At 44.3% G+C, this 17,239-nt stretch overlaps 1 protein-coding gene across 3 annotated transcripts in view; it reads right to left on the bottom strand.

The window, feature by feature from the left end:
• The window catches only part of tdrkh (tudor and KH domain containing), a 34,982-nt gene extending 21,545 nt beyond the window's left edge, over positions 1-13,437 (bottom strand). For all 3 annotated transcript variants that reach the window (XM_026177600.1, XM_026177601.1, XM_026177599.1), the window contains exons 1-3: positions 13,361-13,437; positions 10,725-10,885; positions 10,526-10,617 (exon numbers count right to left, since the gene is read on the bottom strand). In XM_026177600.1, the coding sequence (XP_026033385.1) occupies positions 10,526-10,617; positions 10,725-10,854 (222 nt within the window). In that variant the 5' untranslated portion in view covers positions 10,855-10,885; positions 13,361-13,437. The remainder of the gene's footprint in view (positions 1-10,525; positions 10,618-10,724; positions 10,886-13,360) is intronic.
• Positions 13,438-17,239: the final 3,802 nt, after the last annotated feature.

The raw sequence follows: 17,239 nt of genomic DNA, 5'->3' as shown, positions 1-17,239 counted from the left end.
CCTTAGCCACGTGAACAAGAAACAGGGTAACTATGTGAGAATGCCATCTCCAACAACGATGGATGAAGTGAAGAATCTGCTCAATGACGGCAAGACCAAGGAGCTGGTGGTGGACTTAAGAAGGAGTCAGCACAGAGACTACAAGCCCATTATCATTAATGGAGCTCCAGTAGAGTGTGCAGTCCTTCAAGTATCTCGGTGTCCACATCTCCTCAGACCTGACATGGGCTGACCACATTCAGGTCCAGACCAAAAAGGCTAGGCAGCGCCTGTATCACCTACGACAACTGAGGAAGTTCAGAGTCTCTCCAGTGATTCTCAGGACTTTCTATACAGGCACTGTGGAGAGCATCCTCACACAGAACATCACATGCTGGTATGAAAACAGCGGTGTCAAGGATAAAAAAAAAAACTCTCCAGAAAGTAATCCATATGGCAGAACGCTGCTGCAGGACTGCTCTCCCTTCCCTACAGGAAATTTACATCAAGAGATGCTGAACTAGAGCAACTGAGATTTTGAAGGACCTGTCCCATCCCAGCAACAAACTGTTCCCGCTTCTGAAATCAGGCAGAAGGTTCTCCACCATCTGAACAAAAACAGAGAGGCTCAAGAGGAGTTTTTATCCTCAGGCCATTCGTGTGTCGAATCAGCAATCACCCTTAAGTGACTGAGACAGGACTCATTACCACATTCTCATATCATCCTGATCTTTCTGGCCTCACTATAGCACAGGAGACTTTAACACCCTTCCCACGCAATGTACACAAGCTGTAAATTTCCAGATTGTTTTATTTTATTTCTATTTATATAATGTACATAACTCACCCACTTGCTGCACATTATGTCCTCTTTGCATATACTCATTCACTGTATACAAAGTTCTGTCTGTCTCGCTCTTTTTTCTTTGCACAGTCGAGGAACGTATCAGGTCACATTTCACTGCGTGTTACACCTGTATAACCATGCACGTGACAAATAAAGAATATTGAATCTTGAATCTGAATCTGAGATAAACCAGGATTTTAATTCGGATAGACATTCTGTAAGGGAAGAAGGTGGGAGGGAGGAATCAGGTCTGCAGGAAAGATTTAACTGGGTGTCATCAGCAAAACAGTGAAAGTGAAGATCAAATTCTAGAGGGAGGATGTATATTATGAAGAGATGAGGGCCTAAGACTGAACCTTGGGGGTACACCAGAAGTGACCGGGAATAGACGAGAGCGGAATGATTTCAGTTGAATAAACTGGGAGCGGTCAAGGAGATATGATTGAAACCAGGCTAGGGGTGTGTCAGAGATGCCGAGAGAGGAAAGTCTGCTTAGAAGGACGGAGTGAGAGATGGTGTCGAAGGCTGAGTTCAGATCCAAAAGGGCGAGAATGTCAAGAAGACCAGTGATCTTCTCGACATTAGTGACTTTAGGTAAAGCAGTTTCTGTACTGTGACATGAACGAAAACCAGATTGAAATCTCTCGTAGATGTTATTATTAACCAGTTGTGAATAAAGTTCCAACTACTTTTCCGAGTATTTTAGAGATGAAGGGTAGATTAGAAATCAGATGGAGGTTGTTAAAGTTGTTAGGATCCAAAGAACGTTTTATCAGTATAGACTGTCCTGTATTTGGCTCCATCCATCTTCCCATCAACTCTGACCAGCTTCCCTGTCCCTGCTGAAGAGAAGCACCCCCAGAGCATGATGCTGCCACCACCATATCTGACAGTGGGGATGGTGTGTTCAGAGTGATGTGCAGTGTTAGTTTTCTGCCACACATAGCGTTTTGCATTTTGGCCAAAAAGTTCCATTTTGGTCTCATCTGACCAGAGTAGCTTCTTCCACATGTTTGCTGTGTCCCCCACATGGCTTGTGGCAAACTGCAAAGGGACTTCTTATGGTTTTCTGTTAACAATGGCTTTCTTCTTGCCACTCTTCCATAAAGGCCAACTTTGTGCAGTGCACGACTAATTAGAATTAGAATTAGAATTCAACTTTATTGTCATTGCACATTCACAGGTACAGGGCAACGAAATGCAGTTTGCATCCATCCAGAAGTGCTTTAGTGATATAGATATATTACAATATATATTAGCAATAATATAGATATGTGAGTATATTACAGAAATGGGTCTATTATGGTATGTTATAATGTACACGGTATGAAGTATGTTGTGAATATTCTATAACTATAAGTATGTACAGGCTGTAGTGAGTACAAGCTATGTACAGGCTATGAACAGGATATAAATATGAAAAACTATACAGAATATGAAATAAATAACTTTACAGAAATCTGAGATATACAGCTATACAGAAATGGGAACTATGCAAGTTGTAAACAGTTGTAGGGTTAAAAATTATCGAATGTACAGAATGATTATTTACACAGAGCTATACAGTAGTTCAGTTAAGATAAGTGAGATATAATTCCTACAGAGGCTATATAAAGTGCTAGTGGTTGTGAGTGGTGGTTCAGTCCATGTTATTATTGTGTGTTTGAGGGTACGGTTGTCCATTGTGGGTGTGTGTGTGTTCAGTCCATGTGTTAACGTGGGTCAGATGTCAGGAGGCAGAGTTCAGGAGTCTGACAGCTGTGGGGAAGAAGCTGTTCCGGTACCTGGTGGTCTTAGTCCGGAGGCTCCTGTAGCGCCTCCCAGAGGGCAGGAGGGTGAAGAGTCCATGTGATGGGTGACTGGGGTCTTTGATGATTTTCCCAGCCCTTTTCAGACACCGCTTCCTGTAGATGTCTTTCATGGCAGGAAGTGGTGCTCCGGCGATGCGCTGGGCAGTTTTCACGACCCTCTGCAACGCCTTCTGGTCCGAGGCAGAGCAGTTCCAATACCAGACTGTTATACAGTTGGTCAGGATGCTCTCGATGGTGCAACGATAGAAGTTCACCAGGATGTCTGAGGACAGGTGGTTCTTCCTCAGAGTCCTCAAGAAGAAGAGGCCCTGGTGAGCCTTCTTGACCAGCTTGGAGCAGTTGGTTGTCCAGGTGAGATCCTCGGAGATGTGGACTCCCAGGAACTTGAAGCTGCTCACACGCTCCACAGCCGTCCCCTTAATGTGGATGGGTGGATGTGGGTCAGCATTCCTCCTGTAGTCCACGATGAGCTCCTTGGTCTTCTCGGTGTTAAGCAGCAGGTTGTTTCTGTCGCACCACTCAGCCAGACGATCCACCTCCTCCCTGTAGGCGGCCTCATCATTGTCACTGATGAGGCCAATCACCGTGGTGTCATCTGCAAACTTAATGATGGTGTTGGAACCATCAGCAGGTCTGCAGTCGTGGGTGAAGAGGGAGTAGAGGAAAGGGCTCATCACACAGCCTTGTGTGACTGTAGATGAACAGTGGTTATCCAGCCGGACATGTTGGGGGCGGTTGGTCAGGAAGTTCAGTAACCATTTGCAGATGAGGGAACTGATGCCCAGGTCTGTCAGTTTCCTGATGAGTTGTGAGGGGTGGATTGTATTGAATGCTGAACTGAAGTCTATAAACAGCATTCTGGCGTAGGTGTTGTTGATGTCCAGGTGTGAGAGGACAGAGTGCAGTGCGATGGAGACTGCATCCTCTGTGCTCCTGTTCTGGCGGTATGCGAATTGGTGGGGGTCCAGGGTGGGGGGGAGACAGGATTTGAAGTGTGCTAGGACCAGCTGCTCTAAGCACTTAGTGATGATGGGGGTGAGTGCTACTGGGCGGTAGTCATTGAGGCAAGATGGGTTGGAGTTTTTGGGTATCGGGACGATGGAGGTGGATTTGAAGCAGGCCGGTACCACAGCGTGGGCCAAGGACAGGTTGAATATGTCTGTGAGCACTCCTGCAAGCTCCCCAGAACACGCTCTGAGAACACGCCCGGGGATGCCATCAGGACCTGCAGCCTTGTGGACATTGATCCTGCTCAGCACCGCTCCTACATCAGTAGGGGAGAGAGTCAGAGGTTGGTGGTCTGGCGTCACGTCTGCTTTGGTTGTGGTTGTAGGGTTCCCTCGCTCAAAACGAGCATAAAAGTTGTTGAGCTCGTTGAGGAAGGAGACATCAGAGGATGCGGGGGAGGGTTTGGTGGTCCTGTACTCTTGTAATGGTCTGGAGTCCTTGCCACATGCGTCGGGGGTTGGAGTTGGAGAAGTGTTCTTCTACCTTCTTTTTGTAATGGTGTTTGGCTTTTTTGATGCCCTTCTTTAGATTAGCCCTGGCTGTACTGTAGGCGTGTGCATCTCCTGACCTAAAGGCGGTGTTGCGGGCCTTCAGGAGAAGACGAACATCCCGGTTCATCCAAGGCTTCTGGTTGGGGTACATGGTGATCCGTTTCTGGGTGGTGACACTGTCTGTGGTTTCAGAGATGTAATCCAGTACAGATGAGGCGTACTGGTCCAGGTCTGTGTGGGTGAACATATTCCAGTCTGTGTTTTTAAATCTGTCCTGGAGCACTGCGTCTGTCCCCTCTGTCCCCTCTGGCCACACTTTAATTGTCCTCACAGCAGGTTTCACACGTTGGATGAGTGGTGTGAGGAACAGGGAGAGATGGTCCGATTGTCCAATGTGGGGGAGGGGTGTTGCTTTGTAGGCTCCAGCCAGGTTGGAATACACATGGTCTAAAGTCTTGTCTCCTCTGGTGTGGCAGGAGACATGTTGGTGGAATCTGGAGAGGACTGTCTTTAAGTTGGTGTGGTTGAAGTCGCCAGCAACAATAAAAGCAGCCTCGGGGTGTTTATTCTGGTGTTTGTTAATGGCTGCAGAAAGTTCTTTCATGGCCAACCTAGCATTAGCGTCGGGGGGTATACAGTGGGGCAAAAAAGTATTTAGTCAGCCACCGACTGTGCAAGTTCCCCCACCTAAAATGATGACAGAGGTCAGTAATTTGCACCAGAGGTACACTTCAACTGTGAGAGACAGAATGTGAAAAAAAAAATCCATGAATCCACATGGTAGGATTTGTAAAGAATTTATTCGTAAATCAGGGTGGAAAATAAGTATTTGGTCAATAACAAAAATACAACTCAATACTTTGTAACATAACCTTTGTTGGCAATAACAGAGGTCAAACGTTTACTATAGGTCTTTACCAGGTTTGCACACACAGTAGCTGGTATTTTGGCCCATTCCTCCATGCAGATCTTCTCGAGAGCAGTGATGTTTTGGGGCTGTCGCCGAGCAACACGGACTTTCAACTCCCGCCACAGATTTTCTATGGGGTTGAGGTCTGGAGACTGGCTAGGCCACTCCAGGACTTTCAAATGCTTCTTACGGAGCCACTCCTTTGTTGCCCGGGTGGTGTGTTTTGGATCATTGTCATGTTGGAAGACCCAGCCTCGTTTCATCTTCAAAGTTCTCACTGATGGAAGGAGGTTTTGGCTCAAAATCTCACAATACATGGCCCCATTCATTCTGTCCTTAACACGGATCAGTCGTCCTGTCCCCTTGGCAGAAAAACAGCCCCATAGCATGATGTTTCCACCCCCATGCTTCACAGTAGGTATGGTGTTCTTGGGATGCAACTCAGTATTCTTCTTCCTCCAAACACGACGAGTTGAGTTTATACCAAAAAGTTCTACTTTGGTTTCATCTGACCACATGACATTCTCCCAATCCTCTGCTGTATCATCCATGTGCTCTCTGGCAAACTTCAGACGGGCCTGGACATGCACTGGCTTCAGCAGCGGAACACGTCTGGCACTGCGGGATTTGATTCCCTGCCGTTGTAGTGTGTTACTGATGGTGACCTTTGTTACTTTGGTCCCAGCTCTCTGCAGGTCATTCACCAGGTCCCCCCGTGTGGTTCTGGGATCTTTGCTCACCGTTCTCATGATCATTTTGACCCCACGGGATGAGATCTTGCGTTGAGCCCCAGATCGAGGGAGATTATCAGTGGTCTTGTATGTCTCCCATTTTCTGATGATTGCTCCCACAGTTGATTTTTTCACACCAAGCTGCTTGCCTATTGTAGATTCACTCTTCCCAGTCTGGTGCAGGTCTACAATACTTTTCCTGGTGTCCTTCGAAAGCTCTTTGGTCTTGGCCATGGCGGAGTTTGGAGTCTGACTGTTTGAGGCTGTGGACAGGTGTCTTTTATACAGATGATGAGTTCAAACAGGTGCCATTCATACAGGTAACGAGTGGGGGACAGAAAAGCTTCTTACAGAAGACGTTACAGGTCTGTGAGAGCCAGAGATTTTCCTTGTTTGAGGTGACCAAATACTTATTTTCCACCCTGATTTACGAATAAATTCTTTACAAATCCTACCATGTGGATTCATGGATTTTTTTTTCACATTCTGTCTCTCACAGTTGAAGTGTACCTCTGGTGCAAATTACTGACCTCTGTCATCATTTTAAGTGGGGGAACTTGCACAATCGGTGGCTGACTAAATACTTTTTTGCCCCACTGTATACACGGCAGTGAGTATGATAGAAGTGAGTTCTCTGGGGAGGTAATAAGTAGGGGTGCAACGATACACAAAATTCACGGTTCGGTTCGATACTTTGGTGTCACGGTTCGATATTTTTTCGATACAAAAAAAATGTTCATGCCTTTTTAATTTGTCATTTATTAAAATTATAAATATATATTTTAACTCAAAAGTACAGTTTTTAAATTTAACCCTAACCCTTGTGCGCGTTTTTTATTTTGACAGCGAATGCGCACCTGCGGACCACTTATGTGCACCCCTGGTTATTTAGCTCGTCATATTGCAGCCACAGAAATTCTTTTGTCCATGAAACCATAAAGCTGCACTTTCTTTTTGCCTTATAGTCTGATTTGTCATAACTTCTCCGTTTTGTGGTAAGCTTTTCTTTGGCTGTCACTTCTTCACCCCGACCTGTCTTATTTGGCTCAGCAGAACTAAAATATATATACTGGTACTTTTACACACGGACTCACATAAGCTCAGCGATTCTCTGCGCGATCAACCTCTCACATGTTTAAGCTTGCTGCGGGAGATTTCACTTGTCATGTTTGCATAGTAAGCTAACGATTAATAAGACGATGTCAGAGGAATTGGTGCACAAATTATCATCACTCACAGATCAGTGCTGTCATTGCAAAGTGAAAGCAAAAAAACAAGCGCAAATTCAAACGCGATTTCAATATGTCACATATTGACAGTGGCTCACCGATGCCAATGACATAATTACCCAGCTACATTTCTGAAAGAATGCAAAAGCATTGACATATATTTTTCCTACAATAGCCCGACGGGCAGGGCAGAGAGATTTTTGTAGCCCGACTGGAAAGATCGCTAGCTCCGGGACGTCGGGCTAGCGATTTTGCGAGCCCTGTATCTGATTGAGGAATCACTCATCTTTGGAAAAGAGAGTTTATTACAGAGAAATGTCTCTTTCCAAAATAAAAGCTATACTATCTGCTTCTTCTGGGCTATATTCTCAGCAGCATAAGGAGAATCACGTGCTAACAGCTGTCTAAATGACTCGGCTAAAGTTAGTAGCATGCTTGTTGTTTTTGTCTTTGCACTAGGATGATGATGTCGGCGTAAATGTGCAGTCATATTCGTTGTGTTCCCACTAGTGCTTTCAGGTTAATCTCGTTGAAATGACCTTAACGCCACAACACGGCAAATCTCCGTTAACGAGCTACCGCCGATCGCCCCGTGCATGGGGCTAGACGGCCAACACGTTAACGAGCTAACTGCGCTAACACACTAGTTCACACCAATGTAATTAAGCATTGCATGGCACATCCAACATACTGTTTTACTTTAGTCCATGACTCGCTTACCTTCAGGGTCATACGTCACATGAAAACCAAAATAATTCCAAACGCCAGATCTGAATGAGGGTGGGGGAGGTCCATCTTGCAAGGAGAGCTTAACTTCTGTCTCGCTAGCTTGCCCTGCGCTCTTCCTCCTGACTATGCTGTCTGTGTTGAGCGCTCAGTGGATCTGCGCTCGACAGTGCAGCCTAGGCGGAGTAGTCGAACGCAGATTCACTGAGCGCTCAACACAGACAGCATCGTCAGAAGGAAAGTTGATAAAATAAATTACAAATGTTGTATTGTTCGATACATATGCGTACCGAACCGAAAGCACTGTATCGAACGGTTCAATATCGATACGAATATCGTTGCACCCCTAGTAATAAGGTCTGCATTTGCCCATTAAAAACTCCGCATTAGGTGAGCAGTGACTCTCAGTAGTAGTGGAGTTCATGCACCAAGCATTGTTAATATAAATGCACAAACCTCCACCTCTGGTCTTGCCGGAGTCATCTGCTAGCCTGTCGGCTCGGTGTGTGTAGTGTCCTGCTAACTCGATAGCATTGTCCGGGCAGCTGTTGTTCAACCATGTTTCGGTGAAAAACATGACATTTGAGTCCATAATCCGTCTGTTGTTAGTGATGGAGAGCCGTATCTCATCCATTTTGTTTGCCAGAGAACGGACATTGGCGAGGAAAATACTGGGTAAAGGCAGCCGGTGTGGTGTTAGCTTTAGCTTATCCCGTAGCCCTCCGCGCCTACCTCGCCTTTGTTTACGATCTCGGCGCCGTCTGCGCGCACTTCCGCCCGGCCGGGAAGAATGGGCAGCCTCCGGTGTTCTGGAGATCTCTGGGATGAGTCGGAGATCGGCGACAAAACTGTTGGAGTTATGAGTCCAGATGTCCAGAAGCTCTTGTCTGCTGTAGGTCAGCAACGCACAGCAATTCTGGACGAATAATCCGGTTAAAAGTAGATAAAAAACCGCTAAATAGCAGATTCTGGAGAGACACTGAGCCTCGCGTTGTTCACGTGCCGCCATCTTGGATGTCCTATGGACAGATTCCCCCACCTGAGCTGTAGATCTCTGCAGCTCGTCCAGAGTCACCATGGGCCTCTTGGCTGCATTTCTGATCAGTGCTCTCCTTGTTCGGCCTGTGAGTTTAGGTGGACGGCCTTGTCTTGGTAGGTTTACAGTTGTGCCATACTCCTTCCATTTCTGAATGATCGCTTAAACAGTGCTCCGTGGGATGTTCAAGGCTTGGGAAATCTTTTTGTAGCATAAGTCTGCTTTAAATTTCTCAATAACTTTATCCCTGACCTGTCTGGTGTGTTCTTTGGACTTCATGGTGTTGTTGCTCCCAGTATTCTCTTAGACAACCTCTGAGGCCAACCTCAGGGCAGTTGTGGAGCTGTTTTGCAAAGAAGAATGGGCAAGGATTTCAGTCTGTAGATGTGCAAAGCTGGTAGAGACAGACCCTAAAAGACTGGCAGCTGTAATTGCAGCAAAAGGTGGTTCTACAAAGTATTGACTCAGGGGGCTGAATAATTACGCACACCCCACTTTGCAGTTATTTATTTGTAAAAAATGTTTGGAATCATGTATGATTTTCGTTCCACTTCTCACGTGTGCACCACTTTGTGTTGGTCTTTCACGTGGAATTCCAATAAAATTGATTAATGTTTGTGGCTGTAATGTGACAAAATGTGGGAAAGTTCAAGGGGGCCGAATACTTTTGCAAGCCACTGTATCTATGCTCTAGCTGCGCAAGCTTTGGCCTTCAATGCTCGGAGTTCATAGGTAAAACCAGGGAGCAGAGCGAGTGAAGGAAACAGAGTGAGTTTTTACAGGAGCCAGAGAATCAAGGACATTGAGTAAACAATTTTTATAATATAATAACAAATCATCAGGAGCAGAATAGAAGTCCGGAATCTGAATATTGTCCAGTCTGGTAGTGAGAATGTCCATACAATGTTCTTGATGTTGTGGAATGAGATGAGACGGTTTGGTTTGGTAGAAGAGCAGCTGAGACTGAGGTTAAATGAAAGGAGGAAATGGTCAGTTATGGGAATTTTAGAGGCAGAAAGATTCGAGGGAGTAAGACCAGAACAGCAAATCAAGTCCAAGGTGTGCCCTTTGGAGTGAGTGGGAAAAGTCAATAAATTGTTTAAATTCAAAGCCCTCGAGACAGGGGGAAAGGTCTCTGGTGACCAGAAGGTCATTATTATATATTCATATTATTATATATGAATGTTGAAATCTCCCACCAAGATAACATTTGGGGAGAGAGATGAAGGATGGGTTAGCAGATTAGCAAAGTCACTGAGGAAGTCAGGGTTAGGTTTTGGGGGGGGGGGGGACGGACAGTAGCTATCATGGTGGGAATGGGTCCAGTCAGCTCACATGCAAGGCACTCTAGGGAGCTAAAGGTATGAACATTAACTGGCAGGACCTTCAAGTGCTGACGAAAAATGATCGCGAGACCACCCCCACGACCTGAGCAGCGAGGTTTAGAAAAGCAAACAAACCCCAGAGGAGTAGATTCATTTAGCGGAGAAAAGTCATCAGGTTGTTGCCAGGTTTCAGTTAAACAGAAAAAGTCAGACTTATTGCAGAGTACCAAGAGAGAACCCACACAAACACAAAGTCCCCAGCCAGTTGGTGGATTTGAACTCAGGACCTTCGTGCTGTAAGATAACAGTGCTAACCACCATGTTGCCACAAAATAAATGCATTCCGGTTATTTCCACTCATTTACAATAAACGTTCAACCACACGGAACAAGCAACAAAGAAGCAGACAGTGAAAAGGTCTGAACAACTCACCATGTCTAAAAATGTGGCTTGGCATCGGTACATGTTCCTGTACACCTCTATAGGAAGCGTCATCTTGGACACCTCAGTGTTGGGACCCTGATCTGTTAATATCAATCATATACAGATAAGCTCATAATAAAATAAAATCTATTAATTATCATACACAAATTAGGTTTGGAATGATACCTGTTCAATGAGAGATACTTACTGCTCTTGGTGCCGTTTATGTGGCGATAGATGATGTAGCCCAGAGTGGCCCCGACGGAAAGCCCTGCAGCCAGAGCCACTATTTTCCCAGAGCTCAAGCTGGTCTTATGACCTTCCTTCACTGCATCCATGACACCTTGTGCACCCTGCAGGATGCTTTACCTAAACACACACACGACACAAGTCTCCATCCATTGGTACTATCAGCCTTATTAATGATCTACTCCTCCTTCTTCCATCCATGTTGCCAGCTACAGTTTATAGAATGTTTTTATTTGGACATCTTATTGCTTCGTCCTGAGAATGACCCCTTATTGCAACACAGAAACTGTGGCTCTCAAGAATAGTCATCAGCACACATTGTGCCACATCTACTTTGAGCTAGGTAAACATTCATAAATAATATGATTAAGAGCAAAGAGAATTTAAATATCAGTTATTTTTATAAAGATATCTTTGTTTCAATTAACAATAAATAAAACATCAAAAAGAACATTTAAACAGAAAAAATATATACTGTATCAGATGTTGCTCAAATTCAAACTCAAAAGCCCAGGACCTTTGAATTAGTTAAACAAAAGATTCAGGTCAGGCCACTACAAATATTCTTTGGTTTTTTTAAGAGGTGGACTTTCTGGTGTTTTGGATCATTGTGCAGCTCCAGAACCCAAGTGCACTTCAGCTTGAGGTCATGAACAGATGGCCAAACATTTCCCTTCAGAAAAACAACTTCATTTTGTGTTTACTTGCGTTATCTTTGTCTAATATTTACATTTGTTTGATGATCTGAAACAGTCAAGCGTGACGAGGAGGAAGGAAGGAAGGAAATCAGGAATGGGTCAAACACTTTTTTTTTCTTTTTACACCACTATGTATATACATACACAATGCAGTACTGAGGGTTTCTATTAAATTCAGATTTAGATAAAACTGTACTTTCAAATATGGACCATCTCATTCAAAAGATAAAAATGATTACATTGGTGTGGCTCCCAAAAATCAACTGTCTCAATGATGTTGCCTGTTGGAATAACCTCACAGGTACTTGGCCAATTTGACCAAAAAATGTAAGACTTTCTGTAAGATAAAAATAAACCGAGGATCAGTAGAAAGAAAACATGGACATTGAGACAGAGGAAGAAATATAAATATATAAACATAAAATGTGATTTTTCATATCTGAGACTATCTATACATCTTTATGTGATGTGTGTATCGGAAACATTGGCTTGAAAAAGGAATATGTACAATGAGCAATGTTTATTTGGATGGAGTGGTTTGTCATATGAAATTATTCAGAAAAGCGTTTTGAAAAGAGACTTTCTGGCAATACTTACAAATGAGAGAAAATATTTTTAAAGTCCAATTTATCATGAACAAGAACCAAGTGAGTGACTTTTTGGATCTTTATGAAGTTGCACATAAGGCAGCTGTGCTTTATAAACTGTTAAACAAATAGAAAAAGGACACCTTCAATACTCTGAGGATTTGGCAAAAGGACCTTGGATGTGCAATGAGCAAGAAGAACTGGTCTGGAGTACTCTCCAATACTAATAAATACCTTTTAAAAAGGCCCATGGAAAATTCATGCCATTTCTAAAGTAATACGTGGGTTTTATTTTACCCACTTATAGTTTGGATGTAATGTGCAACAATTTCTGTTGGAAATGTAAATCAGAAAAGGAACATTTATTCATGTTATTTGGGAATTTAAACAAGTGTATCCCTTTTGGGAAAAAAAAATCTAGATCGTGTAGTGGACTGGTTAAGTTTGATAATACCCAAATCACCAAGGTTATGTTTTTTCTGAGACCAGTCGGTCTTACCCACTGCATCCAAATACTGCTTTGTGGTGGCAAAAGCAGGTGCTTTTACAGCCACAAGAATAACCCGAAGAGTATGGAAAGACACATCCTCCCCAAATTTCAAAAACTGGACAGAAGCTATGTAAGAAATTGGATCATACAGAAAATGTTGGCAAGAATTGACTATGATACTAAAAACTTTAGGAGATCTTTGAGAGGGCAGTTTGTAGAAATGGTTGTAGGTTAGAATCTCAAGCCCAGCCTTTCTTTGTCTTTCTGTTTTTATCCCAGTTTTCTTCCACTCTCTTTTTACATAGGCATGTAGTTATGATCAGCACATTCACGGAAAATCAAATAATGACCCCGTCTGATCTCGTTAAACAAAAATTTTAAGAACGACTTTCATGACTCACACCATTGAGTGTAGGCTTCAACCCAGCTGCCTTCTAATGAGAATCGTACTTAAAAACCCATTGAATGTGGCATGTCTTCCTAAATATAACACAACGTGATAATTGCACCCTGCATGCATTTGCTCAGGAGTGTATATATTTTGGGCATTTGATAGTTCTGTTTAGCAGCAGCTTACCACTTTAGGACAATAATATAGAACAAATATTACATTTAGATTCGAATACTGCATGCAGTCTCCTCAGACCTGCTCATACAAGATAAGCTAGCTGCTGCTTTCAGCACTGACACAAGGTAACTAAACGCCACTAGCATGCTCAGATACATGATATCACAGCCTTTATATGTTTTCGACGCTAATACGATTTAGAATCAACGGCATTTTGGAAAGAGTTTCCACTCCCTTCCCACTCGACCTTACCTGTCGATTTGTTAACCTCCTAGGAGGAAGTTCTCAATAAACCGGAAACAATATTTAGTATTTAATTTTCGAATATTGAATTTTCTAATGTGCAGCAGCAAATTAGCTATTAACACTAAAAAAAACACTTTATAAATAATTCACTATGAAAAATCTATTAACCACAAACGTGATTATTTAAATGAAACATTTTATTTTAAGCCGTCAACCGGAAGCCCACTTCTCGCTGCGCAAGCTGCGTGCAAGCTCTCTCAGCCCAGTGACTGTGAAGAAGAGGCGTTCCCCTCAGAATCAGACCTCAGCACCACCCGGTGGCAACAGACAGACATCACAGACAACCTGTGTGTCAACTCTTGTGCTGAATACATTCATTTGTTTTAATATTTGAGCAAATTTGTCGCAATTCCAATATTCAAACAAAATTTAAAAAGTACAACTGCTGACCATAATTTGTACTGTCAGTGAAACCAGGTGTTTTACTGAAAAAGGTACAGGCAAAACTTTAGTTTTCTAGAACCTTACCTGAAGGTTACAATTTGGAGAGTGATCTAGGATTATTTCCTGAAGGTAAGTTATGTAGAACCTTAAGAGAACTTGTTTAAACTGTTGATGTTATGGGAGAACCTCAGAGGACCTCCAGGGAATATTGCCTTCTATTAGTGCCTCAGAGAACATATTGCAACCACTACAGCTGTCTGGAAACGTCAGTCATATTTAAGGGCATTGCCTATAGTGATAGCTACAAAAAACAAAAAAAGATGTGATTTTTTTTTTCAGATAAAATGTAAAACTGTACGAACACACAATATCATTCTTCTCTTAGGATGGAAAAGAGAGCTTTAAACAGACTGATGTTTTTCAGGTAAGTAGGCATAATAGAATAGAATAGAATAGAATAGAATAGAATAGAATAGAATACTTTTATTTGTCAATTTCTTCAAATGTACTTGCCATACAAAGGAATTGAAATTACGTTTCACACTGTCCCATGCGTAGACATTGACAACAATAAGGTGCAGATGCACAACAAAAACAGCCCTAACAATAAAGTAATAAATAGTAATATAATAATATAAATAGTGCTAAAAGAAATACTAAAAATATATATATAGCAGCAGGTGTGTGCAATTGCAATGCAAGTCAGGAATGTTTTCAGTTCTTGGTTCAGAGAGTGTTTCCTTGTTGGAGAGTGTGCGTGGGTGAGTGGGGGGGGGGGGGGGGGGTAGAGTCCAATTCTGTCTTCCTATACTTCTGCCAATCTGGTGATTCTGCTGGCTGGGAGCCGGGAGGGAAAAGAGTTCAGCAGTCTCACAGCCTGGTGGATGAAGCTGTTGGTGAGCCTGGTAGTGCGGGAGCGGAGACTTCTGTATCTCTTTCCAGAGGGCAGGAGGCTGAACAGACAGTGCGCGGGGTGGGTTGCATCGTTGACAATTGTGATGGCTTTGCGGGTGAGGCGAGTGGTGTAAATGTCTTGCAGGGAGGGGAGTGGTACACCAGCTATCCTCTCAGCTGTTCTCACAATGCGTTGTAGAGCTTTTCTGTTATAGTCAGTGCAGCTACCGCCCCACACAGTGATGCAGCTGGAGAGGATACTTTCAATAGTTCCTCTGTAGAATGTAGTCAGGATGGGTGGTGGAGCACTTGCCCGCTTGAGTTTGTGCAGGAAGTAGAGGCGCTGTTGTGCTTTCTTGGCCAGTGATGCTGTGTTGGTGGTCCAAGAGAGGTCCTCACTGATGTGCACCCCCAGGAACTTGGTGCTGCTCACCCTCTCCACCGCAGCGCCGTCGATGGTCAATGGGGGGTGACAGGTGTGGCCTCTCTGGAAGTTGACAATAATCTCCTTGGTCTTACTGACATTTAGCAGGAGGTTGTTGTCTCTACACCACGTGGTCAGGAGCTCAACCTCTTTCCTGTAGTGATGTAGTGTTGGTGATGAGCCCCACCAGCGTTGTGTCGTCCGCAAACTTCACAAGGTGGTTGGAGCTGTAGGTTGGTGTGCAGTCATGTGTCAACAGGGTGAAGAGCAGAGGACTGAGCACACAGCCTTGTGGAGCCCCCGTGCTCAGGGTGATGCTGTTTGAGACCTTGTTGCCCACACGCACCGCTTGAGGCCTCTGGCTGAGGAAATCCAGCAGCCAGTTGCAGAGGGAGGTGCTGAGGCCCAGTCTGTCCAGTTTACAGATGAGTTGTTGTGGTATTATGGTGTTGAATGCTGAGCTAAAGTCTATGAACAGCATTCTCACATATGAGTCTTTCTTGTCCAGATGAGTTAGGGCCGGGTGGAGGGCAGAGCAGATTGCATCCTCTGTGGATCGTTTCGCTCTGTATGCAAACTGGTGTGGGTCCAGGGTGGGAGGTAGGGTGGATTTGATGTGTGACATGACTAGTCGTTCAAAGCACTTCATAATAATGGGTGTCAGTGCCACGGGGCGGTAGTCATTGAAACAGGCTGGGGGGGGAGAGAGATGATACAGGAATATAAACATCCTTATAAATTGTCAAAGGAGCTTGCAAAGAAAAGCGTCTGGACTTCTTTAAGTTACTTGAAGACGTTTCACCTCTCATCCGAGAAGCTTCTTCAGTTCTAAGGTCAAATGGTGGAGAGTCCCAGATATAAACCTAGTGGGAGTGACCCCCCACAGAGGGACAAAAGGACCCCCTGATGATCCTCTAATCGCCTGAGCCAAGGTGTGTAACTGGGTGTGGGTCCCAATCAGCCAGAGTTTCGGGTGTGTTCATTGTGAAACCTGGCCCCACCTTATTATGCGAATTCCTGAGGTCAGATGGCTCAGGATGTGAGTGGGCGTTAAGGCGTCTGGGAAGGGATCTCAAAACTGGATTATAGATGGCAGAGAGTTGGTGTCGTAAACCCCCGCCTCTGTTCAAAGATGGTCGCTCACAGTGGACATACAGTAGATGGCTTCTTTCACTCCTCTTTCAAACCATCTGTCCTCTCTGTCCAAAATGTGAACATTGGCATCCTCAAAGAGTGTCCTTTATCCTTAAGATGCAGATGGACTGCTGAGTCTTGTCCTGTGGAGGTGGCTCTTCTGTGTTGTGCCATGCGCTTGTGAAGTGGCTGTTTGGTCTCTCCAATGTAGAGGTCTGAGCATTCCTCGCTGCACTGTACAGCATACACCACATTGTTAAGTCTGTGTTTTGGCGTTTTGTCTTTCGGGTGAACCAGTTTCTGTCTGAGCGTGTTGCTGGGTCTGAAATACACTGGGATGTCATGCTTGGAGAAAACTCTCCTGAGTTTCTCTGATACACCGGCTACATAGGGGATGACAATGTTGTTGCGTCTGTCCTTCTTATCCTCCCTCGCTGGTGTCTGGTCTTCTTTTCTGTGCCTCTTTGCTGACTTTAAGAACGCCCATTTAGGATAGCCGCACGTTTTGAGTGCTTCCTTTACATGTGTGTGTTCCTTCTTTTTTCCTTCAGGCTTAGAGGGAACATGTTCTGCCCGGTGGTGTAGGGTCCTGATTACTCCAAGTTTGTGTTCCAAAGGGTGATGGGAGTCAAAGAGGAGGTACTGGTCCGTGTGTGTGGGCTTCCGGTAAACTTCGATGTTGAGTTTGCCGTTCTCTTCAATGTGCACGGCGCAATCCAGGAAAGGCAAACAGTCATCCTTTGTGTCTTCCCTGGTGAACTTGATGTTTTTATCCACAGCGTTAATGTGCGCAGTGAAGGATTCCACTTCTTGTGTCTTGATTTTGACCCAGGTGTCGTCCACATATCTGTACCAGTGGCTGGGTACTCTTCCTTTGAAAGAGCCAAGAGCCTTCCTTTCCACTTCCTCCATGTAAAGGTTGGCTACAATAGGTGACACGGGGGAGCCCATGGCACAGCCATGTTTTTGTCTGTAGAAGCCTTCGTTGT

The sequence above is a fragment of the Astatotilapia calliptera genome, chromosome 8 (assembly GCF_900246225.1).
Source record: "Astatotilapia calliptera chromosome 8, fAstCal1.2, whole genome shotgun sequence".
Taxonomy (NCBI): Eukaryota; Metazoa; Chordata; class Actinopteri; order Cichliformes; family Cichlidae; genus Astatotilapia; species Astatotilapia calliptera.
This window is presented reverse-complemented; position numbering and strand designations above follow the sequence as displayed.